Consider the following 27,898-nt stretch of genomic DNA (forward strand, 5'->3'; position numbering starts at 1 on the left):
ATGCAAACCCAGGGGGTGTGGCTACAAGTGAGGGTATCATAGTCAGCCAAATAAATAAATAATCTTTCACTGGCCTCTGGTCAGCTTGCCAAAGAGCCACACCTTCTCCATCACTCCTAGATGAGGAATCTCTGCTCCTCTTCAGAAAGGGAAGGCAAGAGCTCCTTGTCTGGTTTTATTCATATTTACAAAATGGGTTTATATGCAACATAATCTCTATTGGATCACTAATAAAAATATTGACACTTTTTAAGAAATGAGGTTAATAGACAATACAAAGTCATTCTACATATCTACATATAATACATATCGTGTAAGGGTCTAGTTAGTAGTATTCTTCCTACTTTAACTATTTGAACAGATTTTCTCACAAGACTGTTAGGTGTGAGTTAAGGATAACCTGATGCATTTTCTATAACTTTCTCAGAATGAGAGGCAATTTACCCAGTAGGTATTGAGATAAGACTTGACTCACTGTGTCCTTCCCTTCTTCATTCTATTTACTGAGGATGAAGGGAACTTGCTTTCTCCCTCTCTCCCTTTCTCCCTCCTCTCTCCTCTCTGCAACCTAGGGCTGCCTTCTATTTGGGAAGTGTCCCATTCTAAGAAGGCCAAATAGCCTAGAGCTCAGGGTTCCTTAGGAATGCTTCTAGTCTAGGGAAAATAAGCTGTCAAGGTCATGTACCAGTTCAGCTAATAAACCTGGGAGGCCTACATATTCAGAGCCAAACATAGCATGCCTAGGGTCTTGCTTTTGCCTAGAATATGCCGTTAATCAGGTATGAAGATACAACCCAATGAAGCAGATACATGTGGGGCAGAGGCCACAATTTCCACCTTGATAACTTTAGAATAAAAGTGCTAAAGAAACTTGATAAGGACTTAGATGGTTGCTTTAAAAGTTTTTTTCTTTTTTTGCCTGTCTTCCATAATCCTCTGTTTAGAGGAAGAAACAAGGAGTTAATCTAGAAAATAAGGAGGAGGGACTTATAAAAGCATTAGCATTTTGTGGGAAAGTAGAATCAGTAAACAACATATCTTCTGCTCTCATTGTAAAGGGTCTGTCTGCTCTGTCTTGATACATTACCCCTCTCTCCAACATCAACACTACAGCAATTAGTATGAATGCCATCAGATCTATATCCTTTTATCCTCAAATCTTTAAAACATTAAATATTTAAGTAATAGTAGTATTTTGCCTCATTAGACATCTTTGATCCATCACTGAAATGCCAGTTTTTCCAAGAAAATCTTGTAATACTTCATGTATCCTTTCTCTATTAATTCCATATTTTCTCTCTTCTCTCATTCTATTCCCTCCCACTACTGTCTCTCCTTTTCTCTCCTCCTCTTATATTCCTTGTCTGTGCCAGAAAAACCTGAGAACACTGCTTAAGCCTGCTAGATTCACTGACCCCAAGTTTAGAAATCCAATTCTAAAAATTTTATAATAGCCTATTATGTACACTTTCGTCCCAGTTCTAAATTCAGAGACTATCTTAGACAAAAGCTCAGTGATGAGATGACAAGGTGTTAGTCATTATTAACCTACTATAGTATCTAATAGTATAAAGTGAACAAAGCTTAAGATTCAGGTTCTGTAGAAGCATGTAGTTAAACGATTGGTTTATTTTGGATTTCTTCCAGAATCACAGGAAGATGAAAAGGTTCTGAAGCATTTACAATTTTATAAGCTTTCTTCAGGGTAAAACTTATGTTTAAAACTTGCCATGCAGGAAGTCTTGCAGCCCCACCGCAAAGAAGATTCAGTGGAGCTGAACAAGCTCACTACCAAGCCACTGAAAAGAGGAAAGAAAGTCCATCTGAGATCAAAGGTCGCACTTCCCATTTTTTTCAAGTTCTGCAAAGGTGATCTGTTCCCCTTTAGTGCACAGGAAATAAGTGAGATGTTCTCTAAAAGCCTTTACCTGTTTCACCTTATACTGTAATCACTAAATCCAGAAGACTAACGCAAACTCATACTTAAAAAGAAAACAATTAGCCTAGAGCACGTAATAGAAATCAGAAGCATTTGATTTCAGACTGTCTGTATATCGCCTGTTTGTAAAAGTTCTGATTCGGTTGTAGGCTGTCATAATATAAACTACCTTTCAAGGTTCATTACATGCCACCCACAACTCTCTCCCTCACACAGTCAAAATGCACAACTTTCAGTTCCTGAAATCCTTTTGATTTTTTCGCCATCTCAAGCTTTCGCATATGCGATCTACCTGTTACATTTTTGTCTTCCTCAGAGTAACTTCAAATCATCTCCTCTAACATAGGACTACATAAAGTCCCCTTATTGTCTGCTCTCACAACATCTGTATCTCTCATCACCACTCTCACTCACTCTTTGCTGTAATTAGTTTTTTAACCAGTTCTTCCCATTAGTCTTAGCTGCAAGAGGGCATTTGCAGTGCCTAAAGATAATATTCTTAAGACTAAACAGGGGCTTAAGAATCTGGCCACAAATCAACTCTCCAACCTCACAACTCACCCTGTTTCAATGCCATGCTTCTTCACAGGCTGGCTTCCCTTCCTGGAATGTTAATCATTGCAGGAATCCCAGCTGATTATACAGCCGCCTTTCAGGCCAGAACCCAATAAGAAATCAAGAAAGGATCACCCGTTCTATTACTGCGCTGCTCCCTCCCCTCGTAGATTTCACAAATATACTTCTCACCACAAGCTTGTCTGTTCCAAGAGAATGCTAGCTCTTCTAAAGAAGGAGCCCTTTGTTTTCCTTGCCCTTGTCCAGTTCCTCTGCATACCTCTAGCACCTAGAGCAACAACTGCTATACAGGAGCCCAGATGTGGGACAGAGCAAAGAACTGAGTGTTGATTTAATGTTGCCTGAAGTCCTTAACAGCCCCTTCAACCTATAACTTAACTGTGTTTTTAATCCCCTACACGTGTAATCCCTGTATGTGTGCGCAGCGTTAAAAGGATTATTGTAGCTCAAAAATTCTCCAATGAAAGAACCTCTACCAGAAAGGAGTTGCTCATCTTTCGTTCTTGAAAAGTTGGCTGCACGATACAAGTAAGAAAAGTTTTAGTTAGGCAAGACAACTTATACATAAAAGACAATTATAGAGGTCACAGGGAACATTACCTAACTTAGCACAGGGCCTCGAATGTATTCCGAAATTAAATCAGCATGTAGAAAGCAAGCCTCCTCATGCTTTTTAAAGTGTAATCTCGCGACCTCGCGGCGCGCTCTGGGAAGACCGATTCATCTCTTCCCCTCGCCCTCTTTCCCCGCCCGGCGCACAGCCGGCCCGTGGCGCTCGGCATCGCGTCTCCACGTCCAGCGGGGGGCAGGCCTGCGCGGCGCTTGCAAGGGACAAGCCGCGGAGCCGGCGAGGCTGGCAGTCTGGGACACGTTTGGAGAAGCGAGCGGTACAGTCCATTCCACGGCGACATTTTAGGATTCTCCCACTGACAACACTAAACTGAAGCGTTAAGACCAACCCTTACGACCACTTACCGTCGCAGGCCACGGTGGTGACTTCCTTTTCCGCTCCCCTACACACGCTTTTCCGTTTTGCGTGCCTTTGTTTCCGCTCCCCCCGGGACCATCGTGCGCCCCTGTCCTCCGTTCTTGTAGGTCCTCTCCTCTTCTCCGCGTCTTCTCTTTTACTATCCCACGCTCCCCTTTCCTTTCTCCGGGAACTTTATCCCGTTCCTCTGCCGGTTCCCGTGACCCCGGAAATCCCGCTCCTGCCGCGAGGCGCCCTCCGCTTCGCGCTCCCTCGTGTCACGAGGGAGCCAGGGTGGGCGGTCTCCTATTGTACTTGGCTTTTGAATTTTCGCTTTTGCAGCACAAAGGTAGGGCTGGGAAAGGAGGCTGCCGAACCGTGCTTGTTTTCGCTCCGATAAACGTGAGAAAAAGTGGAGGTGAGGAAGCCAGTGTAGGCAAATAGCGAGAAGGGAGAGGACAGAAAGGTACCGAAGGTCGACATTTTTTAGGTATCTTATCCAAGTTATTGAGGGGAATGGGTATTTAGCCAGTTTTTTGTTTGTTTGTTTTTATCCGAATATCCAGTGTGTGTCTTGAATGTGTGAATGTGACGTGTTTATAAAGCTCAGTAAGCTTAAAATTCCGTGCCAATACATTTTGTATGCCGCAGACAGGAAGTGCTTTGGAAGACCCTTGAAAGGGGAGGTGATTTTACACCAATATTGAGATCATTTTGTCAGAGTCGTGGGACTAAAGGTAGACCTTAGGTAGTCGATGTCAAAGATAAGCGCAGCTGGACGTTAAAGCGGTGAAAACATTCAGTTAACTACTGACAGGAAAGAGCTGAGCTCTATTTCGATTCGTGCAGAGATCATCTGGGCATTTTTAAAGGGACGTTTTAAAAGGAGAAAGGGGATATGCGGGCGCTCAGTAGAGAAAGTGAACCTACAGAGTTGTTAGTGTAAATGTGATTAGGCCAGCTGTGTGTTTGTGTGTGCGCGTGTTTTAACAGTTACCGCAGGATTCTATCCTCCTACGGAGGATTTTATCCTTCTTGATTACATTTCAAAGGAATGACTCTCTGGTCCTTGAGAGAGAACTTCTGAGTGGCAAGAAATAAGTCTTTACAATTGCAAGCCCTTTAGTAAACGTTCTAAGAAAGGGATGTCAGAGACCTATCATCAGTTGTGTGCTAGTTACATCACGTAGTTAAGCTTTCTGAGGCAGTCGCCCTGGGCACAGGGCCTTATGCTGCTAAAGCTTGCTAGAGTTTGGTCAAGTCTCTGAACGCAGGGGTTTAGATGGGATGGTCATGTTCCTGGAGTTCTGCAGTGGTCATAGGTATGATTTGAATAAGTACAGGGAATATTCTAGTCGGAGGAACAGAATGTGCCAACGCGCCGAGCAGGAAGGATAGTTTTACGGTACGGAGATGTGTATGATAGGGAATAAGTGGGATCCCAGTTTGGACTAATTGGAAGAAGTCATTATTAGAAGTACTGTATTTAATTCTAGTTTGTTATAAAATGAGACTCCAAGATCACTGAGCCATTTCACTGAGACTCCAAGATCACCCCAATGCTAGGCTAATCTCCATGGCGCCTAGATCTATGCCCACTCCATTCCCCATGTTGGTCCCCATAGTTTCAGGCACCAGGCTCCAACACCAGGTTGGTCCCTACAACCTCAGTCTCCAGGTTGGCACCAGTGGATATAGGCTTTAGGTCCACTGACTGCTGGTCCCTACAGCCCCAGGTTCCAGTGAACCCAGGTTCCAGGCCTGCTCCAACAAACCCAAGGTCCAAGTCTACCCCAGTAGACCCTGGCACCAGAACTACCCCAGAGGGCCTAGCCTACAGGCTACCACCCACAAACCCAGCCTCCATGATGGCCTCTGAAGAATCAGGCTTTAGGTCTTCCCCAGCACCAGACTAGACTGCTTGACTGATGTTCCACTTTTGTCCCCATGGACCCAGGCACCAGGCCCATCTGAGAGGTTTCTTCAGTTTTATTTTTCAGTAATAACTTTCATTCTTCTTTCTCAGTAATAACTGTAGTACTAAGTGGGCTTTCTATTTCTGGCTCCCATTTTCCATCTTTCTTTTTAACACTTTGGGAAAATATCCAAGTTAAACTCTATATAGTGGGGTAGGTGGACAATGAAAGATAAGTAAATACATAATATGTATAATCAACGGAGTGAAAAGACAGCCTGCAGAATGGGAGAAAATATTTGCAAACTATATATCTGACAAAGGGTTAATATCCAGAGTATATGAAGAAGTCAACTCAATAGCCAAAAAAAAAAAAAAAAAATCCAATTTAAAAATGAGCAAAAGGCCTGAATGGACATTTCTCAAAAGAAAACATGATGATGACTAACAAATATATGAAAAAATGCTCAGCCAGGCACAGTGGCTCACACCTGTAATCCCACACCTTGGGAGGCCAAGCAGGTGGATTGCTTGAGCCCAGAAGTTCAAGACCAGCCATGGGCAACATGGCAGAACCCTGTCTCTACAAAAAATCACAATTGGCTGGGCAATGTGGCATACACCTATAGTCCTAGCTACTCAGGAGCCTGAGGTGGGAGGATCACTGGAGCCCAGGAGCTCGAGGCTGCAGTGAGCCATGATCACACCACTGCATTCCAGCCAGGGTGACAGAGCAAGACTGTCAAAAACAAATAAATACATACATTTTTAAAAAATTAAAAAATAAAAATAACTAATCATAGGGGAAATGCAAATCAAAACCACAATGAGATATCACCTCATACCTGTTAGAATGGCTATTATCAAAAAGACAAAAAATAACATGCCCATGCATATGTGGAGAGAGATACTTATACACTGTTGGTAAGAATGTAAATTACTGGCCAGGTGCAGTGGCTCACGCCTGTAATCCCAGCACTTTGGGAGGCTGAGGTGGGCAGATCCCGAGGTCAGGAGGTCAAGACCATCCTGGCCCACATGCTGAAACCCCTTATCTACTAAAAATACAAAAAAATTAGCCAGGCGTGGCAGCACACGCCTGTAGTCCCAGCTAAACCTGGGAGGCAGAGGCTGCAGTGAGCCGAGATCACACCACTGCACTCCAGCCTGGGTGACACAGCGAGACTCCGTCTCAAAAAAATAATAAATAAACAAAAGAATTTGAATTACTCTAGCCATTATAGAAAACAGTATAGAGGTTCCTCAAAAAATTAAAAACAAAACTGCCATATGATCCCACAATCCCACGCCTGGGTATATATCTGAAGGAAGTAAAATCAGTATGTTGCAGAGATATCTGCACTCTCATGTTTATTGTAGCACTGTTCATAAGAGCCAAGATATGGAATCAACCTAAGTGTCCATCAGTGGATGAGCGGATAAAGAAAATGTGGTATATACATACAATGGAATACTATTCAGCCATTAAAAGGAATGAAATCCTGTCATTTGTGGCAACATAGATGGACCTGGAGAACATTAAGTGAAATAAGCCAGGCACAGAAAGACAAATATCACATGATCTCATGCAGGTGTAGAATCCAAAGAAGTTGATCTCATAGAAGTGGGAAATAAAATGGTGGTTATCAGAGGCTGAGAAGAGATTAATCAGTGGGTACAAAGTTACAGTTAGCAGGAATAAATTCTGGCGGTCTATTGCACAGTAGGATGACTGTGGTTAACAACATTGTTTCAAAATGGCTAGAAAAGATTTTGGTTGTTCTCACTACAAAGAAATGGTAAATACATGAGGTGATGGTTTTGCTAAATAACATTAAAATATCACCATATCCCATAAATAAGTAAAATTGTTATGTGTCAAAAATGAAACAAAAATATATAATGTTGGGTGGTATTAAGTGCTATGATGACAAGTAAAGCAAGTTTGGCATAATTTTGGGAGTTGGTATATTAGATTAAGGTAAAGCCAGTTACTTTTGTTATGTTTATGAATTCCTAGGTCTCTTGACAAACACTGAGGTTCTCAAACATTGGCAAACACAAGTCACATTAGGTAAACATACAAATTCTTGGCCTTAGTTCCATATATTTTACTCTGAACAAATAGCCCTTAAGTCAAAATTGAGAAACAATGATTAGTAATAAGTTTTTACACTTCAAGTATTTCCTCATTCTGAACAAAGGATGTCGACATGTATTTACACACTTGAATGTTTCAACACTACCATGTGATGTGATTTTACTTTTTTTTTTTTTTTTGTATTTCAGCTTTGAGTATCATGTATTCTATTTTCAATCTGTTGTTTGTGGCCTAGACTCAATGCAATAAGTTTTTAAGGGATTTTCTCTCTGAAGCACAAAATACCTTTTTACTCTAAAAAGCGGGGATGGGAAGAAGATAAACCAGACTCAGATATTATGATTTTCTTCACTTGTCCCTGGTATGAGTTTTATGAAAACATTTGTAACCCAATCACAGCTATCTTTCCCCTGAAACAACACGTGCTTTAGACTGAATTGGTTATAGTTCTAGGTATGAGAAAGAAATATCAAAATGTTATACCACAATGTATATCATTTATTGTTGCATTATATTCTATCATGATAATTTTTATTAATGTAAGCTTATTGAGTTCAAATGCCTTGTTAGCCTTATTTTTCCTCCTTCCCATCCTTTCTTTTTTCCTCCTCAGTTCTTTCCTCTCTTTATTTCTTTTGAGAATGTAGTTAAATTTTTTTCTTAAAAAATGCCATAGAAAAAATACTAGAATGAATATCTCATGCTGTTAATAGTTATCAGTAGTAACTTCGGGGAATGTAGTGTTTGTTTTGTTAGTTAAATATACTTGGTTTTCAGATTTCTCAAAATGAATGAGAACACTTAATAACATGGTAAAATGTTGAAACTATAGTATTACTTTCAAAAAGGCTATCTAGAATGGAAGAAGGGTGATGTCAGAAAGATGGCAGTATAGCACTTCCCAGTACTTGTCCCTTCACAGAAACATCTATTTGAACCACTATCCTTTTTTTTTTTTGAGACAGAGTCTTGCTCTCGTTGCCCAGGCTGGAGTGCAATGGCGCAATCTTGGCTCACTGTAACCTCCGCCTCCTGGGTTCAAGCAACTCTGCCTCAGCCTCTTGAGTAGCTGGAATCACAGGCACACGCTACCACGCCCGGCCAATTTTTGTACTTTTAGTAGAAATGGGGTTTTGTCATGTTGGCCAAGCTTGTCTTGAACTCCTGGCCTCAGGTGATCCACGCGCCTCAGCCTCCCAAAGTGCTGGGATTACAAGCGTGAGCCACCACGCCCGGCCTGAACCACTATCCTTTTATGAAAACACCTTCACATGAACTGAGGAATCCAGATGAGAAATTATAGCACCTAGATGTAGCAGAGAATTAAGAAAAGACACATTGAAGATAGTAGGAAAGAGTCAATCCTTTCCCAAGCCTGGGTAGCACAGAGCTGAGACTTATGGTCCGTGTGGGGAAAGGAGAGTGAGGTAAGTGCCAGCTTTGCTGCAGACTCCAGCACCAGGCCTGCCACAGTGAAACTTGGCACCAGGCTGACTACCATGGCCCTAGGCTCTAGGCTGATACCCATGCACTGAGACTCCAAGATCACCCCAATGCTAGGCTAATCTCCATGGCGCCTAGATCTATGCCCACTCCATTCCCCATGTTGGTCCCCATAGTTTCAGGCACCAGGCTCCAACACCAGGTTGGTCCCTACAGCCCCAGTCTCCAGGTTGGTACCAGTGGATATAGGCTTTAGGTCCACTGACTGCTGGTCCCTACAGCCCCAGGTTCCAGTGAACCCAGGTTCCAGGCCTGCTCCAACAAACCCAAGGTCCAGGTCTACCCCAGTAGACCCTGGCACCAGAACTACCCCAGAGGGCCTAGCCTACAGGCTACCACCCACAGACGCAGCCTCCATGAAGGCCTCTGAAGAATCAGGCTTTAGGTCTTCCCCAGCACCAGACTAGACTGCTAGACTGATGTTCCACTTTTGTCCCCATGGACCCAGGCACCAGGCCCATCTCAGTACTAGGCAGGCCCCTGTCCTGTGAACACAGGCTCCAAGCCAGACCCTGTGGACCTAGATGCCTAGCACACCCACCTACCTATCTGGTCACCAGCCCTGTCTATCTGAGGGCACCAGCAGCAAGGCCACCCATAAAGCCCACAGATGACCTACCCAGAGTCTTGATAGGGTGACTGTGAGCAGCATTCCCTGCTGAATCCAGTCTATAAAGACTGGAATGAGTGCCCGCATTTCAATAATGCAAGGAAGAGGAATAATCAGGGAAATATGATACCACCAAAGGACCAAACACCAGTAAACAACCCTAAAGAAATGAAGATCTATGAACATCCTGAAGAAGAATTTGAAATAATTCTTAGAAAAGTTCAGTGACTGCCGGGCGTGGTGGCTCACATCTGTAATCCCAGCACTTTGGGAGGCCGAGGCAGGTGTATCACAAGGTCAGGAGATCAACACCAGCCTGGCTAACACAGTGAAACCCTGTTTCTACTAAAAATACAAACAACAACAACAAAAAATTAGCCAGGCATGGTGGCACATGCCTGTAGTCCCAGCTACCTGGGAGGCTGAGGCAGGAGAATCACTTGAACCTGGAAGGCAGAGGTTGCAGTGAGCTGAGATTGCACCACTGCACTCCAGCCTGGGCAACAGAGTGAGATTCTCAGAAAAAAAAATAAAAAAAAAAAGAAAAGAAAAGCTCAGTGACCTACAAGAGAGCTCAAATAGGCAGCTAAATAATATTAGGAAAACAGTAAACAGACAAAATTAGAAATTTGACAAAGAGATAGAAACCATAAAAAGAACTAGGAAAATTCCGAAGCTAAAAAACACAATGACTGAACTGAAGAATTCCACAGAGAGCTCCAACAACAAAATCAAGCAGAAGAAAGTATCCGTTAACCTAAAAATAGGTCATTTAAAATTGCCCAGTAAGAGGAGAAAAAAGAAAAGAAAAAGAATAAAAAAGACTAAAGAATATCTGTAAGACTTAAGGGTCACCATCAAGTGAACTAATTAATGCACTATGGAAGCTCCAGAAGGGGCAGAGAAAGGGAAAGGGGCAGAAAAACATAATGACAGAAAGCTTTCCAAATCTGAAGAGGGAACTAAACATCCAGATCCATGAAAGCCAAAAAATCCTAAATAGATTAAATACAAAGAGATCTTCACCAAGACACACTGCAATTAAATTTTCTAAAGTCAAAGACAAAGAAATGCAAAAGCTGCAAGAGAAGAGCAACTTCTATAAGGCTATTAACAGATTTCTCAGCAGAGACCTCGCAGGCCAAGAGAGAATGGCCTGCAAGGTGCTGAAAGAAATAAACTGCCAATGAGGACTGCTATACCTGGCAAGGCTGTCCTTCAGAAATGAAGGACAAATAGGGAGTTTCCCAGACATAACAAAAGGTGTTCTTACCCATAGACCTGCCTTACATGAAATGCTAAAGGGCGTTCTTCAGGTTGAAAGGGCCCTAAAAAACAATATGAAAACACAGGAAAGTATAAAACTCAGTGTAAAAGTAAGAACATAGTTAAATTCAGAATACTCTAATTCTATAACAGTGATGCATAAGTCACTTTTAACTCTAGTGTAAAATTAAAAGAAAAGTAATTATAATAATTTGTTCATGGAAACACAATATATAAAAGTTGTAAATTGTGACACCAATAGCATAAGATGTAGGAGAAGTTAAAGTGTAGACTTTTGTATGCAGAAAAAGTTAAATTGTTTGAGCTTAAAATAGACTTATAACTATGATCTTTTGTGTAAGTCTCATGATAACTCCAAAGTAAAAAACTGTAATAGATACACAAAATATGAAGAAAAAGAAAAGCAGTCTACCATATAAAAAAATAAATAAATTATATAGGAAGGGCCAGGTGCGGTGGCTCAACGCCTGTAATCTCAGCACTTTGGGAGGCCGAGGCGGGTGGATCACCTGAGATCAGGAGTTCGAGACCAACCTGGCCCACATGGTGAAACCCCACCACCTTTACTAAAACTACAAAAATTAGCCAGGCATGGTGTCATGTGCTTGTAATCCTAGCTATTCAGGAGGCTGAGTCAGGAGAACTGCTTGAACCCAGGAGGTAGGGATTGCAGTGAGCCAAGATGCCACCACTGCACTCCAGCCTGGGCGAAAGAGTGAGACTCCATCCCCCTCCCCACCCCCCAAAAAAAATCACATAGGAAGACATCAAGAGAGGAAGAATGGAATAAAGAAATTACAAAACAGTCAAAAAGAAAATAGTAATTCCTTACCTATCAATAATTACTTTAAATGTAAATTAAATTCTCCAATCAAAAATAGAGTGGTTGAATGGATGCAAAAACAAATAAAATTCAACTATATACTCAGTCTCTAAGAGTCTCATTTTAGCTTTAAGGACACACATAGTCTGAAAATAAAGAGATGAAAAAAACATTCTGTGTAATCAGTAACCAAAAGAAAACAGGGATGCTAAACTTATGTCAGACTATGTGTGTGTGTGTGTATGTATGTATGTATATATATATATATATATATATATATTTTTTTTTTTTTTTTTTTTTTTTTTTTGAGATGGAGTCTCGCTCTGTCGCCCAGGCTGGAGTGCAGTGGTGCAGTCTCAGTTCACTGCAAGCTCCGCCTCCCGGGTTCACACCATTCTCCTGCCTTAGCCTCCCGAGTAGCTGGGACTACAGGCGCCTGCCACCACGCCAGGCTAATTTTTTGTATTTTTAGTAGAGACGGGTTTTCATCGTGTTAACCAGGATGGTCTCAATCTCCTGACCTCGTGATCCGCCCGCCTCGGCCTCCTAAAGTGCTGGGATTACAGGCGTGAGCCACCATGCCGGCCTTTTTTTTTTTTGAGACAGTTTCACTCTTCCGTCCAGGCTGGAGTGAAGTGGTGTGATCTTGGTTCACTGCAACCTCTGCCCCCCAAATTCAAGTGATTCTCCTGCCTAAGCCTTCCAAGTTAGCTGGGATTACAGTTGTCTGCCACCACACCTAGCTAATTTTTGTATTTTCAGTAGATACGGGGTTTCACCATGTTGGCCAGGCTGGTCTCAAACTCCTGACCTCAGGTGATCCACCCACCTCGGCCTCCCAAAGTGCTGGGATTACAGGCGTGAGCCCCGGTGCCCAGCCATGTCAAGTAACTTTTTCAAACACAGTGATATAAAACTAGAAATCAGTAATGAAGCAAATTGGAAAATTTGCAAATATATGAAACTTAAACAAGACACTACTGATGGGTTACAAAAGAAATTTTACAGTAGAAAAAATAATATTGAGACAAAGTAAAATGAAAAATTTATGGGATACAACAAACATAGTTCTAAGAGGGGAGTTTATAGAGACAAATGAATGCCTATATTAAGAAAAGAGGAAGATCTTGAACAACCTATCTTGACACCACGGGGAACTAGAAAAAGAAGCAGCTAAGCCTAAAGTTACAGAAAAAAGGAAATAATAAAGATCAGAGCAGAAATAAAGGAAATGGAGATGATAAAAATAACAGAAAAAAATCAAAGAAACAATTGGTTTTTTGAAAAGATAAACAAAAATTGACAAACCTTTAGCTAAACTATGAAAAAAATGAGAGAAGACTCAGAATTATAAATGAAAGAAAGCATTATAACGGATATAGAAATATAAAGGATCCTAAGAGACTATTATAAACAATTATACAACAATATATTGGGTAACCTAGAAGAAATAGATAAATTTCTAGAAATACACAATCTACCAAGATTAAATCATGAAGAAAGAGAACATTTGAACAGAACAATAATGAAGGTTAAATTTATAATCAAAAAGCTACCAACAGAAAAATCCGGGACAAAATGGCTTCAGTGATTCTACCAAACACTTAAAGAAGAATTAATGCTAATTTCTCTTACTCTGTCAGAAAATTAAAGAGAAGACAAGACTTCCAAACTCATTTTATGAGGCCAGCATTACTTTGATAAAAAAGCCAGGGAAGGAAAAAAAGTATAAGCCAATATACCTGATACTGTCTCAACAAATTAGGTATGGAAGGTGTCTTGGTTTGTTTTCTCTTGCTTATAACAGAAACTGAAACTGGGTAATTTATGAAGAAAAGAAATTTATTTCTCAAAGTTATGGAGGCTGAGAAGTCCAAGTTCAGGGTGGTCTATCTGGTGAGTGCCTTCTTGCTGATAGGAAATCTGTAGAGTCATTAACCAACACAGAACATCGCATGGTGAGGAGCTGAAGATGCTAGCTCAGATCTCTCTTCCTTTTTTTATGAAGCCACCAGTCTTACTCCCATGAAAATCCGTTAACCCATTAATTGATAAATGAATTAGTCTGTTCATGAGGGCTCTGCCCCACCGCTCAGTACTGCCACAGTGAGGATTAAATTTCACCATGAGGGCCCGGGCGGGGTGGCTCACGCCTGTAATCCCAGCACTTTGGGAGGCTAAGGCGGGTGGATCATGAAGTCAGGAGATCGAGACCATCCTGGCTAGCACGGTGAAACCCCGTCTCTACTAAAAATACAAAAAATTAGCCAGGCATGGTGGCAGGTGCCTGTAGTCCCAGCTACTTGGGAGGCTGAGCCAGAAAAATGGTGTGAACCTGGGAGATGGAGTTTACAGTGAGCCGAGATCACGCCACTGCACTCCAGCCTGGGTGACAGAGCGAGACTCCATCTCAAAATAAAATAAAATAAAATTTCACCATGAGTTTTGGAGGGAAAAAATATTCAAACCATAGCAGAAGGAGTGTATTTCAACATAATGAAGACCACATGTGACGAGTTCACAGCTAATATGTTGTATTAAACAGTGGAAAACTGATAGTTTTTCTTCTAAGATCAGGAACAACATAAGGGTGTCCACTCTTGCCCCTTCTATTCAATATAATACAGGAAGTCCTAGCCACAGCAATTATGGGGGGAAAAAAAGACAAGCAGATTGGAAAAGAAGTAGAGAAATTGTCTGTTTGCAGATAACATAATCTTGTATATAGAAAACCCTAACAACTCCACCAAATAACTCTTAGAACTAACACACAGATTCAATTAAGTTACAGAATAAAAATCAACATGCAAAAATCAGTTCTTTTTTTTTTTTTTTGAGACGGGGTCTCACTCTGTTGCCAGGCTGGAGTGCAGCAGTGCGATCTCAGCTCACTGCAACCTCCCTCCTGGGTTCAAGCAATTCTCCTGCCTCAGCCTCCTGAGTAGCTGGTACTACAGGTGTGTGCCACCATGCCTGGCTAATTTTTTGTATTTTTTAGTAGAGACAGGGTTTCACTATGTTAGCCAGGATGATCTCGATCTCCTGATCTCGTGATCCACCCACCTTGGCCTCCCAAAGTGCTGGGATCTTAGGCGTGAGCCACTGCACCTGGCCAATCAGTTGCATTTTTATTCACTAACAATGAGCTATCAATAAAAAGAAATTAACAACACAATCCCATTTGCAATAGCATCAGAAAGAATCAAATACTTAGGAATAAGTTTAACCAAGGAGATGAAATATCTGTACACTGAAAATGATAAAACATTGATGGATGCTGTTGAACAAGACACATGTAAATGGAAACATATTTCACTTTCATGGATTGGAGATATTAATATTGTTAAAATGTTCATACTACTCAGAGTAATCAGGAGATTCAATACAATTCATATCAAAATTCCAATGGCATTTTTTCACAGAAATAGGAAAAACAATCCTAAAATTTGTATGGAACCACGAAAGCCTCAAATAGCCAAAGCAATCATAGGCAAAAAGGAATAAAGCAAGAGGCATCACACTACTTTATTTCAAAAGGTACTAAAAAGCTAACATAATCAAAACAGCATGGCGCTGATATAAAAATGCACATGTAAACCAGTACAACAGAATTGAGAGCCCAGAAATGAATCTACACATTTTTGGTCAATTGATCTTTGACAAAGATACCAAGAAGACACAATGGGAAAAGGGCACTCTCTTTAATAAATGGTGTTGGGACAACTAGATAATCACATACAGAAAATAAAATTGGACCCTTATCTCATACCATAACCAAAAATCAAATTAAAATGGATTAAATACTTAAATGTAAGACATGAAACTGTAAAACTAAGAGAAAAAAAAACAGAAAAAGAAAAAAAGGCTTCTTGATATGGGTCTGGGTTGTGGTTTTTAAAAAATATAACCCCAAAGGACAGGCAACAAAAGCAAAAGTAGACAAATGGGACTGCATCAAAATAAAAAGCATCTATCTGCACAACAAAGGCTCAATAGAGTGAATAGACCAGCTATGGAATGGGAGACAATATTTGCAAACCATACTTCTTATAAGGAGTAAATATTCTAGATTTTAAGGAAATCGAGCCCCTGACTGCCACCACCGCTGCCGCCCAGAGACTGCTGAGCCCTTGTTGGTCTGCCATCACCACCCACTCCAGAAACAGAACATCCAGTCATGGATAAAAATGAGCTGGTTCAGAAGGCCGAACTGGCCCAGTAGGCTGAGAGATATGATGACATCGCAGCCTGCATGAAATCTGTAACTGAGCAAGGAGCTGAAATTATCCAATGAGGAGAGGAACCTTCTCTCAGTTGCTTCTAAAAATGTAGGAGCCTATAGGTCATCTTGGAGTGTTGTCTCAAGTATTGAACAAAAGACGGAAGGTGCTGAGAAAAAACAGCAGATGGCTCGAGAATACAGAGAGAAAATTCAGACAGAGCTAAGAGATATCTGCAATGATGTATTGTCTCTTTTGGAAAAGTTCTTGATCCCCAGTGCTTCACAAGCAGAGAGCAAAGTCTTCTATTTGAAAATGAAAGGAGATTACTACCGTTACTTGGCTGAGGTCGTTGCTGGTGATGACAAGAAAGGGATTGTGGATCAGTCACAACAAGCATACCAAGAAGCTTTTGAAATCAGCAAAAAGGAAATGCAACCAACACATCCTATCAGACTGGATTTACTCCTCTGAACTCCCCAGGGAAAGCCTGCCCTTGGCCGGGCCCAGTCGCTCACGCCTGTAATCCCAGCACTTTGGGAGGCCGAGGCAGGTGGATCATGAAGTCAGGAGTTTGAGACCATCCTGGCCAACCTGGTGAAACCCTGTCTCTACTAAAAATACAAAAATTAGTGGGGCGTGTTGGTGGGCACCTGTAATCCCAGCTACTCGGGAGGCTGAGGCAGGAGAATTGTTTGAACCTGGGAGGTGGAGGTTGCAGTGAGCCAAGATCATGCCATTGCACTCCAGCCTGGGTGACAGGGCAAGACTCCATCTGAAAGGAAGGAAGGAAGGGAGGGAGGGAGGAAGGGAGGGAGGGAGGGAGGCAAGCCTGTTCTCTTGCAAAGACAGCTTTTGATGAAGCCATTGCTGAACTTGATACATTAAGTGAAGAGTCATACAAAGACAACACGCTAATAATGCAATTACTGACAGACAACTTGACATTGTGGGCATCGGATACCCAAGGAGACAAAGCTGAAGCAGGAGAAGGAGGTGAAAATTAACCCGCCTTCCAACTTTTATCTGCCTCATTTTAAAATTTACATAGTAGACCATTTGTCATCTATGCTGTCCCACAGATAGTTTTTTGTTTACAATTTATGAGAGGTTTATGTTACTTCTATTTGAATTTCTATATTTCCCATGTGGTTTTTATGTTTAATATTAGGGGGGTAGAGCCAGTTAACATTTAGGGAGTTACCTGTTTTCATCTTGAGGTGGACACTATGGGGATGTGGAATTTTTATACAAGTTATAAATGTTTGGCATAGTACTTTCAGTGCATTGTGGCTTCACAGGGGCCAGTGTTAAAACTGCTTCCATGTCTAAGCAGAGAAAACTGCGTACATATTGGTTTGTCCTAGTGGGGAATAAAAGGGATCATTGGTTCCAGTTACAGGTGTAGTAATTGTGGGTACTTTAAGGTTTGGAGCACTTACAAGGCTGTGGTAGAAACAGATATCCCATGGATACCACGTGTTAAACCATGTATAGCTGTGGAATACTCAATCTCAATGTGCACACCTTTGACTACAGCTGCAGAAGTGTTCCTTTAGACAAAGTTGTGACCCATTTTACTCTGAATAAGGGCAGAAACGGTTCACATTTCATTATTTGTAAAGTTACCTGCTGTTAGCTTTCATCATTTTTATTTCACTCATTTTATTTGTATTTAAATGTTTTAGGCAACCTAAGAACAAATGTAAAAGTAAAGATGCAGGAAAAACGAATTGCTTGGTGTTCATTACTACATGTATATCAAGCACAGCAGTAAAACAACAACAACAAAAAAACATGTATTTAACTTTTTTTAGGTTTTTTTGCTTTTGTGGTTTTTCTTGATACTTGCCTAACATGCGTGTGCTGTAAAAATAGTTAACAGGGAAATAACTTGAGATGATAGCCAGCTTTGTTTAATGTCTTACGAAGTTTTCAAGAACAGTCCAAGCATAATTGTTAAGAACATGTGTATTAAATTCATGTCAGTGGAATAAAAGTTTTATGAATGCACTTTTCAACTACTTTCTCTACAGCTTTTCATGTAAATTAGTCTTTTGGTTCTGAAACTTCTCTAAAGGAAATTGTATATTTTTTGAAATTCCTTATTCCTTCTTGGCAGCTAATGGGCTTTTGTCAAGTTTAAACACGAAGTTTATCATAATAACAAAAATTCTACTACTATAACTACTGTTTCCAACCATGTCCCATTATCCCGTCTCCTCCTTCCCACCCTGAAAAAAATGAGTTCCTGTTTTTACTGGGAGAGGGGGAGGTTGATTGGGAAAAAAAAGTAATATGTTCCGTTTAAATTTTGGTATATGGCATTTTCTAACTTAGGAAGGCGCAATGTTCTTGGCCCATCATGACATGGGGTAGCATTATCTATAAGTTTTGTGCTTCCAAATCACTTTTTGGTTTTTAAGAATTTCTTCATACTCTTAGAGCCTGCCTTTGAATTTGATCCTTTATTCTTTCTATTTGTCAGGTGGCACAAGATTACCTTCCTTTTTTAGCCTTCTGTCTTGTCACCAACCATTCCTACTTGGTGGCCATGTACTTGGAAAAAGGCCGCATGATCTTTCTGGCTCCACTCAATGTCTAAGACACCCTGCTTCTTTGCTTGCATCCCACAAACTATTTCCCTCATCCTATTTACTGCAGCAAATCTCTCCTTGGTTGATTAGATTGTGTTTATCTCCCTTTAAAACCCTATGTATCCTGAATGGCCTGTCATTGTCTGTCTTTCAAATCCTTTCTCTTTCTCTTCCTCTATTCTCTAAATAATGATGGGACTAAGTTATACCCAAAGACACTTTACAAAATATTTCCTCAGTACTTTGCAGAAAACACCAAACAAAAATGTCATTTTAAAAGAGGCGTATTTTTTCTACACCTCTTTAGAATGTAAGCTTCTTTTCTACACCTTTTTAGAATGTAAGCTTCTCAAGAGCAGGGACAATGTTTTCTGTATGTTCTGTTGTGCCTTGTACAGTGTAAATGCTCAATAAATATTGATGACGGGAGGCATTGAGTCTTGATGACATGGGTGAGAAACTGAAATCCACCCCCCCAAAAAATTCTAGTATATAAGGAAATCAAATAATAGCAAGATAGCAAGTAATCTGATTTTAAAATGAGCTAAGGTCTTGAAAAGACTTTTCTCTAAAGAAAACATACAAATGGCCGACATGTATATGAAAAAATGCTCAACATTGCTAATCATCAGTGAAATGAAAATCAAAACCACAAGAATCTATCACCCCACACCTGTTAGAATGGCTATCATCAAAAACACAAAAAATAACAAGTGTTGGCAAAGATGTGGAGAAAAGGAAACTCTTATACACTGTTGGTGGGAATGTAAATTAGAACAGCCATATGAAAAACAATATATGGAAGTTCATGAAAAAATTAAAAATAGAATCATCATATGATCCAGCCTTTTTTTTTTTTTTTTTTTCTGAGATGGAGTTTTGCTCTTGTTGCCCAGGCTGGAACACAATGGCACGATCTCAGCTCACTGCAGCCTCCGCCTTCCCAGGTTCAAGCAATTCTCCTGCCTCAGCCTCCCGAGTAGCTGAGATTACATGCATGCACCACCACGCCTGGCTAATTTTGTATTTCTAGTAGAGACGGGGTTTCTCCATGTTGAGGCTGGTATCGAACTCCTGACCTCAGGTGATCCGCCTGCCTCAGCCTCCCAAAGTGCTGGGATTACAGGTGTGAGCCACTGCGCCCCACCTGATCCAGCATTTTTACTTCTGAGTTTTAAAAAACATATAGTATATACACAAAAGGAAATAAAATGTATTTTCTTTTTTTTTTTTTTTTGACGGAGTCTCGCTCTTATCGTCCAGGCTGGAGTGCAGTGGCATGATCTCGGCTCACTGCAACCTCCGCCTCCCAGATTCAAGCGATTCTCTTGCCTCAGCTTCCCGAGTAGCTGGGACTACAGTTGTCCACCATCACGCCCAGCTAATTTTTGTACTTTTAGTAGAGACGGGGTTTCCCCATGTTGTTCAGGCTGCTCTCGGCCTCCCAAAGTGCTGGGATTACAGGCGTGAGCCACCGGACCCAGCCTTATTTTCTTTTTTCAAAGGAAATAGAATCAGTATGTCAAAGAGATATCTGCACCTTCATGTGCATTGTAGCATCATTCACAATAACTAAGATATGGAATCAACCTAAATGTCCATTCAGGGATGAATGGGTAAAGAAGGCGTGGTATATATGTACAATAGAATAGTATTTAGGCTTAAATAATAAGAAAATCCTGTTATTTTCAACAACATGAGGGAACTTGGCAACATTATGCTAACTGAAATAATCCTGGCAGAGAAAGACAATACTGTATGATATTACTTATATGCAGAATCCAAAAAAGTTCAACTCATAGAAGCAGAGAGTAAAATAGTAGTTACCAGGGGCTACGGTGGGGATGAGGTGGAAGAAAATGTAGAGATATTGGTCTAAAGGTACAATATTTCAATTAGGATGAATAAGTTATGGAGATCTATTGTACAGCATGGTGACCATAGTTAATAATGTATACTTGAAAATTGCTAAGAGAGTATATTTTAAATGCTGTCACCACTAAAAAAGTGATAAATATATGCAGTGCTAAATATGTTGATTACTTAGGTTTAAACATTTCACAGTGTATACATATATTAAAACATCACATTGTACACCATAAATACATACAATTTTTGTCAATTATAGCTTAAGAAGCCAGAAGGAAAAAAAGACTGTCTTTGAAATGAATGAAAACAAAAACCCAACACAACAAAAAAATTATGGGATATGGCTAAAACAATGGTTAAAGGGGGAATTTATAGCTGTAAATATCTATTAAAAAAAAGAAAAAATCTCCAATCAATAATAAGACCTCCAATTTAAAGACACTGAAAACATAACAGTCAACTAAATCTAAAGCAAGCAGAAGGAAGGAAATAAACAAGATTAGGATGTGATATGGGTTTGGGTCCATGTCCCCACCCAAATCTCATCTTAAATTGTAATCCCCACATGTCAAGAGAGGGACCTGGTGGGAGGTGATTGGATCATGGAGGTGGTTTCTCCCATGCTGTTCTTGTGATAGTTAGGGAGTTCTCACAAGATCTGATGGTTTTAAAAGTGGGAGTTTTTTCTGCACTCACCAGGTCTCTCCTGCCACCTTGTGAAGAAGGCATCTGCTTCCCCTTCACCTTTCTCCATGATCGTAAGCTTCCTAAGGCCTCCAAAGCCATGCAGAACTGTGAGTCAATTAAACCTCTTTTTGTTTATAAATTACTCAGTCTCAGGTAAATATCTTTATAGCAGCATGAAAATTGACTACTACAGAGAACTGGTACTAGGAGTGTGGTAATGCTATAAAGATAACCTGAAAATGTTGAAGTGACTTTAGAACTGGGTAACAGGTAGAGGTTGGAATAGTTTGGAGGGCTCAGAAGAAGACAGAAAGACGTGGGAAAGTTTGGAACTTCTCAGAGACTTGTTAAATGGTTTTGACCAAAGTGCTGACAGTGATATAGACAATGAAGTCCAGGCTGATGTGGTTTTGTTACTGGAAAGGGGTCCTGATCCAGACCCCAAGAGAGGGTTGTTGGATCTCATGCAAGAAAGAATTCAGGGTTATTCCACAGTGCAAAGTAAAAGCACATTTATTAAGAAAGTAAAGCAGTGAAAGGACAGCTACTCCACAGACAGAGTAGGATGTTCCTGAAAGTAAGAAGAGGAATGCATCCACCCTAGGTACAATGCTTGTATATTTATAGGATAAAAATAGTGCTTGGGGAGATGTGCTCTGCTACAAGGGTTTGTGATAAAGGATTAATTTTCTTAATTACTATATTTTGCAAGAATCAATATTGTTATCTTTATAGCAAAATTGGGAATGTCCTTATTCTCCAGATATCAGGATATCTGGACACTCCCAAGTCTGGGTCTGTTTCAGTAAACATCATAAATGTGTTCCCTTAGCCATAAACATCTAGAAGCTAGGAATGTCTAATTTTCTGGAAATGTAGCCCAGCAAGTCTCAGCCTCATTTTCCCAGCCCTCACTCAAAATGGAGTCACTTTGCTCAAAAGCCTCTGACAGTTTTAGATGGAGATGAGGAACCTTTTGGGAAATGGAGCAAAGGTTACTTATGCTGTGCTTTAGCAAAGATACAGGCAGCATTTTGCCTCTGCCCTACAGATCTGTGGAACTTTGAACTTGAGAGAGATGATTTAGGGTATCTGGTGGAAGAAATTTCTAAGCAGCAAAGCATTTAAGAGGTGGCCTGGCTGATTCTGAAAGCATTCAGCTATATGCACTCACAAACACATGGTTCAAAGTTGGAACTTAGGCTGGGCGCAGTGGCTCATGCCTGTAATCCCAGCACTTTGGGAGGCCAAGGCAGGTGGATCACGAGGTCAGGAGATCGAGACCATCCTGGCTAACATGGTGAAACCGGTCTCTACTAAAATTAGCCAGGTGTGGTGGTGGGCGCCTGTAGTCCCAGCTACTCAGGAAGCTGAGGCAGGAGAATGGCGTGAACCCGGGAGGCGGAGCTTGCTGTGAGCCGAGATTGCGCCACTGCACTCTAGCCTGGGCGACAGAGCCAGACTCTGTCTCAAAAAAAAAAAAGAAAAAAAAAAAGTTGGAACTTATGTTTAAAAGGGAAGCAGAGGTCTCTGTTCTGCAGGATGGGGTTTATTAAAGTTGTTAACAATAAGGCCTACTTTAAGAGATACCAAGTGAAATTTAGAAGACGATGAGAGGGTAAAAATGATTATTATTCTCAGCAATGCTTGGTGATACAGGATAAAAAGAAATACAACACACCCAAATACAGGATGATAGTTCATGTAACAAAAAGACGTATCATTTGTCAGATTGCTTATGTCCGTATAGAGGGGGATATGATAGTCTGCGCAGCATATGCGCACAAACTGCCAAAATATGGTGTGAATGTTGGCCTGACAAATTATGCTGCAGCATATTGTACTGGCCTGCTGCTAGCCCGCAGGCTTCTCAATAGGTTTGATGTGGACAAGATCTATGAAGGCCAAGTGGAGATGACTGGTGATGAATACAATGTGGAAAGCATTGATGGTCAGCCAGGTGCCTTTACCTACTATTTGGATGCAAGCCTTGCCAGAACTACCACTGGCAATCAAGTTTTTGGTGCCCTGAAGGGAACTGTGGATGAAGGCTTGTCTATCCCTCACAGTACCAAACGATTCCCTGGTTATGATTCTGAAAGCAAAGAATTTAATGCAGAAGTACACCAGAAGTACATCATGGGCCAGAAAGTTGCAGATTACATGCACTACTTAATGGAAGGAGATGAAGATCCTAACAAGAAACAGTTCTTTCAATACGTAAAGAACAGCATAACTCCAGACATGACGGAAATATATAAGAAAACTCATGCTGCTATATGAGAAAATCCAGTCTACAAAAAGAAGTCCAAGAAAGAAGTTAAAAAGAAGAGGTGGAACTTTCCCAAAATATCCCTTGCTCAGAAGAAAGATTGGGTAGCTCAAAAGAGGGCAGACTTCCTCAGAGCTCAGGAGCAGACTGCTGAGAGCTAAACCACTTTTCTGTGAGGGTTTTTCAGATAATGAGACTAAACTTATGGACAGAAAAAAAAAAGGGAAGCAGAGCATAAAAGTTTGGAAAATTTGCAGCCTAACTATATGGTAGAAAAGAAAAACCCATTTTCTGGGAGGAATTTAAGCCAGCTGCAGAAATTTGTATAAGTAATGAGGAGCTGAATGTTAATAGCCAAGACAATGGGGAAATGTCTCCAGGGCATGTCAGAGATCTTCACAGCAAACCCTTCCATCACAGGCCCAAAGGCCTAGGAAGGAAAAATGGTTTCCTGGGCTAGGCCCAGGGTCCTGCTCCTCTGCAGCCTGAGGATCCGGCACACTGTATGTCAGCCACTCCAACTCCAGCTGTGGCTAAAAGGGGTCAAGGTACAGTTCGGGGCCATTGCTTCAGAGGATGCTATCCCCAAGCTTTGGTGGCTTCCATGTGGTGTTGGGCCTGCAGGTGCACAGAAGACAAGAGCTGAGGTTTGGGAGCCTCCACCTAGATTTCAGAGGATGTATGGAAACATCTGGATGTCCAGGCAGAAGTCTGCTGCAGGGTCAGAACCCTTATGGAGAATCTCTGCTAGAGCAGCGTGGAAGGGAAATGTGGGGTTGGAGCTCCCACACAGAGTCCCCACTGGGACACTGCCTAGTGGAGCTGTGAGAAGAGGGCCACTGTCTTCCAGGCTACAGAAAGGTAGATCCACTGACAGCTTGCACCATGCACCTGGAAAAGCTGCAGGCACTCAACACCAGCCTGTAGCCTCAGAGTCACAGGGGCAGAGCTACCCAGGGCTGTGGGAGATCACCCCTTGTATCAGCATGCTTGGGATGTGAGAGATGGAGTCAAAAGAAATCATTTTTGGAGCTTTAAGATTTAATGACTGCCCTGACAGGTTTTGGACTTGCATGGGGCCTGTGGCCCTATTGTTTTAGCCAATTTCTCCCATTTGGAATAGGAAAATTTACCCAATGCCTGTACCCCCATTGTATCTTGGAAGTAACTAACTTGCTTTTGATTTTACAGGCTGATAGGTGGAAGGGACTTGACTTGTCTCAGATGAGACTTTGGACTTGGACTTTTGGTTTAATACCATAATTAGTTAAGACTTTGGGGGACTGTTGGGAAGGCATGATTGTGATTTGAAATATGAGAATGACATGAGATTTGGGAGGGTCTGGGGGCAGAATGATATGGTTTGGCTCTGTGTCCCCACCCAAATGTCATCTCAAATTATAATCCCCATGTGTTGAGGGAGATACCTGATAGGAGGTGATTGGATCATGGGGGACAGTTTCCCCCATACTTTTATTGTGATGGTGACGGGGTCCTCATGAGAGCTGATGGTTTCAAAGTGCCAGTTTTCTTTGCACTAATTTGAACTTACTTCAGTTGTCTAAAAGACACCCTAATTGTGAATCCTCTGGGATGCTCACTGTTGTCCCCATGTCCACTAAGAGTCTCTACAGGGGGTTTTAGTCAGCCTAAGTTTAGCAAATGCCTAGTTGCTTTTCCCTTTTTAAATTCACACTTTCTATAGATAGCAAGGTGTTACAAAAATGGATTACAAACTACAAATGGCAGTTGGATGTTGAGCCTAAATTCCACAGAGAGTGAGTTATATGAGGGGGACTAACAAATAGTGACTGTAGAAAGGAGGAAGGGAAGGGTAAACTGCATTGCCCAAGGGGAGACTTCAGAGGCCCTGACTTGCTGGAGAACCTACCCAGAAGTGGAGTCACCAAAAAATATTCAGGTGGCCACTTGCCTATCACTGTAGGTGCTGTTCATCAGGCCAGGAGTCTGGGAAATCTCAATTTATTTGACCAAGAAGGGCTTGAGCAAGGCAGTTATAGGACAGCACATAGGAAGGGGCTTGCAGCTGACTATTAAGAAAATAATACTTTCAACTTTAGGGCAGAAAATGGCAAGACCAATAGTCCCCTAGGGTAAGGGGCTATAACCCACAATCCTAGAAGGAATGTCAATGCCGAAAACCCCAGAGCATCTGTTGGGGTGACCAAAAATACCTATGCTGAAAACCTGGAGTGTCCGAAGTTCAGCCAATGAGTGTTCTCTCACCAAATCCCAAAAACCTTGGGGCACCCCAGGGGTGGCCAAGAGTGAACCCCAGACCAAGCTGGGATCACAGAACAACTTGACTCTGGTGTTCTAGAGTCCACACAATGGGGGATCTCTCACAACCAAGTATCCTGCCTTGAACAATTGCCCAAATACAGTTAACAGAAAGTCAAAAGCAAACATGACTGCAAACAAACAACTGCAATCAAAACATACATTTTTAGGACTGAAAATAAAACAAATGGTGGAGCAATAAAATGAAGTCAGAGGAAAAGAAAAAACAAAAACAAAAAATGGGAAAAGTGGTGACAAGGATATGCTTCAGAGCATCTAAACCGCGGGTAACTTTTAACTGACCACTTAGCCAAAGGCTTTCATTTCCTAGCTTACCTAATATTATGGTTGGGGAGGAGAAGAGAGGAGACATTCACCCGTTGCACCAACTAATCTCCCACGCAGGACTTGGGTATAGGTCTCTCCAGGTTCCCCCAGCTTGAGTGGGCTCAGCTGCCATATTGTGAGAGGGGCAGCACAGGGACCTGTAATCCACTGACCTGCTTGGTTGGAGCAGTGGGTCCCACACAAGGCAGCAGCATCATGGCCACTTGATCCTCCACTTTGCTCTGCTGCCTGCCGGGGAAAGATGATGGCTCTTAAAAGAGTCTTTGGTTAGTGTTATAGCTCTGTAGTGTTAGAAGCTATTTATTGTTACAGCCTCGGTGTTACAGCTCTTGCAGCCTCGAGATCAGACATTTTTGCTGTCTCTCTCCTTGTGGTATTGCAGATTGCCATGTTTCCCTCTCACCAACTACTGTCTCTTGTTATTTCAGTCTCTCTGACTGCCATCTTTCATTGTCTGTCTCCAGTCGCTGCCTCTCTGTCTGTACTGTCTCACCATCCAGGTCTCACTGTCTCCACCAATCAATCACTGCCATTTCCACCAATCACTGCCATCTCCACTGTCTTCCTCCCTTCGCTGGTCACCAGATGATGCAAGACAGGCAAGCCCCAAAATTGAGTCTTAGCCCGGGAGGGTTCTTGGCTTAGCCCAGGAAATAATTCAAGGGTGAGTCGGTGGTATTAAACAGCAACTTTTATTAAAGTGGCAGCATACAGCAGCAGCAGAAGTACTGCTCCTTGCAGAGCAGGGCTACTCCATACTCCCAGAATAACAGCTCAGAGGCAGTTTTGCAGTCATATTTATACCCACTGTTAATTATATTAAAATTAAGGGGTGGTTTATGCAGAAATTTATACGATGAGAGAGGTAACTTCTGGGTTGTCAGGTCATTGCTGTGGAAAGGAATGTTAACTTGTTGCCATGGCAATGGTAAACTGACATGGCACATTAGTGGGCATGTCTTATGGGGAGGTGCTTCTGCCCCAGACCTGTTTTAGCTAGTACTCAATTTGGTCCAATGTCTGAGCCCTGTGTTGAGTCCTGCCTCCTAGCTCATTTTTAAGGTTCATTTAAGCCATAGCATGTATCAGTACTTCATTCCTTCTAATTGGCAAATAATATCCCATTTGTGGCTAAATCATATTTTATTTATCCATTTATCAACTGATAGGTATTTGCACTGTTCCACTTTTTAGCTGTTACAAATAAAATGCTCCTATCAGCATTTGTGGATAAGTTTTTGTGTGGACATAAGCTTTCATACCTTTTGGGTACAAACCTAAGAGTGGAATTGCTGAGTCATATGGTAACTCTATATTTAACCTTTTGAGGGACTACCAAACAGTTTTGCAAAGTGGCTGTACCATTTTACATTTCCACCAACAGTGTTTCAATTTGTCCACAACTTCTCCAACACTTGATATTTCAGTCTTTTGTACTATAGCCATGTTAGGGAGTGTGAAGAGGTATCTCATTGTGGTTTTCATTTGTGTTTTCTTTATAGTTAATTGATTTTGGCATCTTTTAACGTATTTATTGGCCATTCGTATATTTTATTTGGAGACATGTTTACTTACATCTTTTGCCTATCTTTTAAATTATGTAATTTATATTTTAATTATTGACTTGTGAAGGTTCTTTTTATATTCTAGATACGAATCTCTTCTCAGATATATGACTGGTAAATATTTTTTTCACATTACATGGTTGTCTTTTTACTTTCTTGCTGGTGTCTTTTGGAACACAAATATTTTACATTATGATTAAGTCCAATTTATCTGTTTTTCTTTTGTTGCTTGAGCTTTTAGTGTCACATCTAAGAAACTGTTAACTACTACAAGGTCATGAAGATTTATTGTTATATTTTCTTCTAACAGTTTTATAC

General features: G+C 41.2%; 2 protein-coding genes and 1 pseudogene across 4 annotated transcripts in view; 2 read left to right on the forward strand and 1 right to left on the reverse strand.

Moving 5' to 3' along the window:
• ECHDC1 (ethylmalonyl-CoA decarboxylase 1) overlaps positions 1-3,676 on the reverse strand; it is a 54,724-nt gene extending 51,048 nt beyond the window's left edge. For 2 of the 3 annotated variants that reach the window (XM_003827631.4, XM_008952968.3), the window contains exon 1: positions 2,501-2,559. In XM_003827631.4, coding sequence (XP_003827679.1) covers positions 2,501-2,516 — 16 coding nt within the window. In that variant the 5' untranslated portion in view covers positions 2,517-2,559. Of the gene's footprint in view, positions 1-2,500; positions 2,560-3,490 lie in introns of those variants that run through there. The other variant, XM_008952965.5, reaches the window with a different exon arrangement.
• Positions 3,138-27,898, forward strand: part of LOC129398111 (uncharacterized) — a 75,800-nt gene continuing 51,039 nt past the window's right edge. Inside the window, exons 1-3 of the mRNA XM_063605098.1 lie at positions 3,138-3,402; positions 3,469-3,831; positions 21,107-21,201. Of these exons, the coding sequence (XP_063461168.1) occupies positions 3,138-3,402; positions 3,469-3,831; positions 21,107-21,201 (723 nt within the window). The remainder of the gene's footprint in view (positions 3,403-3,468; positions 3,832-21,106; positions 21,202-27,898) is intronic.
• LOC100987631 (large ribosomal subunit protein uL18-like) lies at positions 22,489-26,779 on the forward strand (annotated as a pseudogene).

Source organism: Pan paniscus, chromosome 5, assembly GCF_029289425.2.
Source record: "Pan paniscus chromosome 5, NHGRI_mPanPan1-v2.0_pri, whole genome shotgun sequence".
Lineage (NCBI taxonomy): Eukaryota > Metazoa > Chordata > Mammalia > Primates > Hominidae > Pan > Pan paniscus.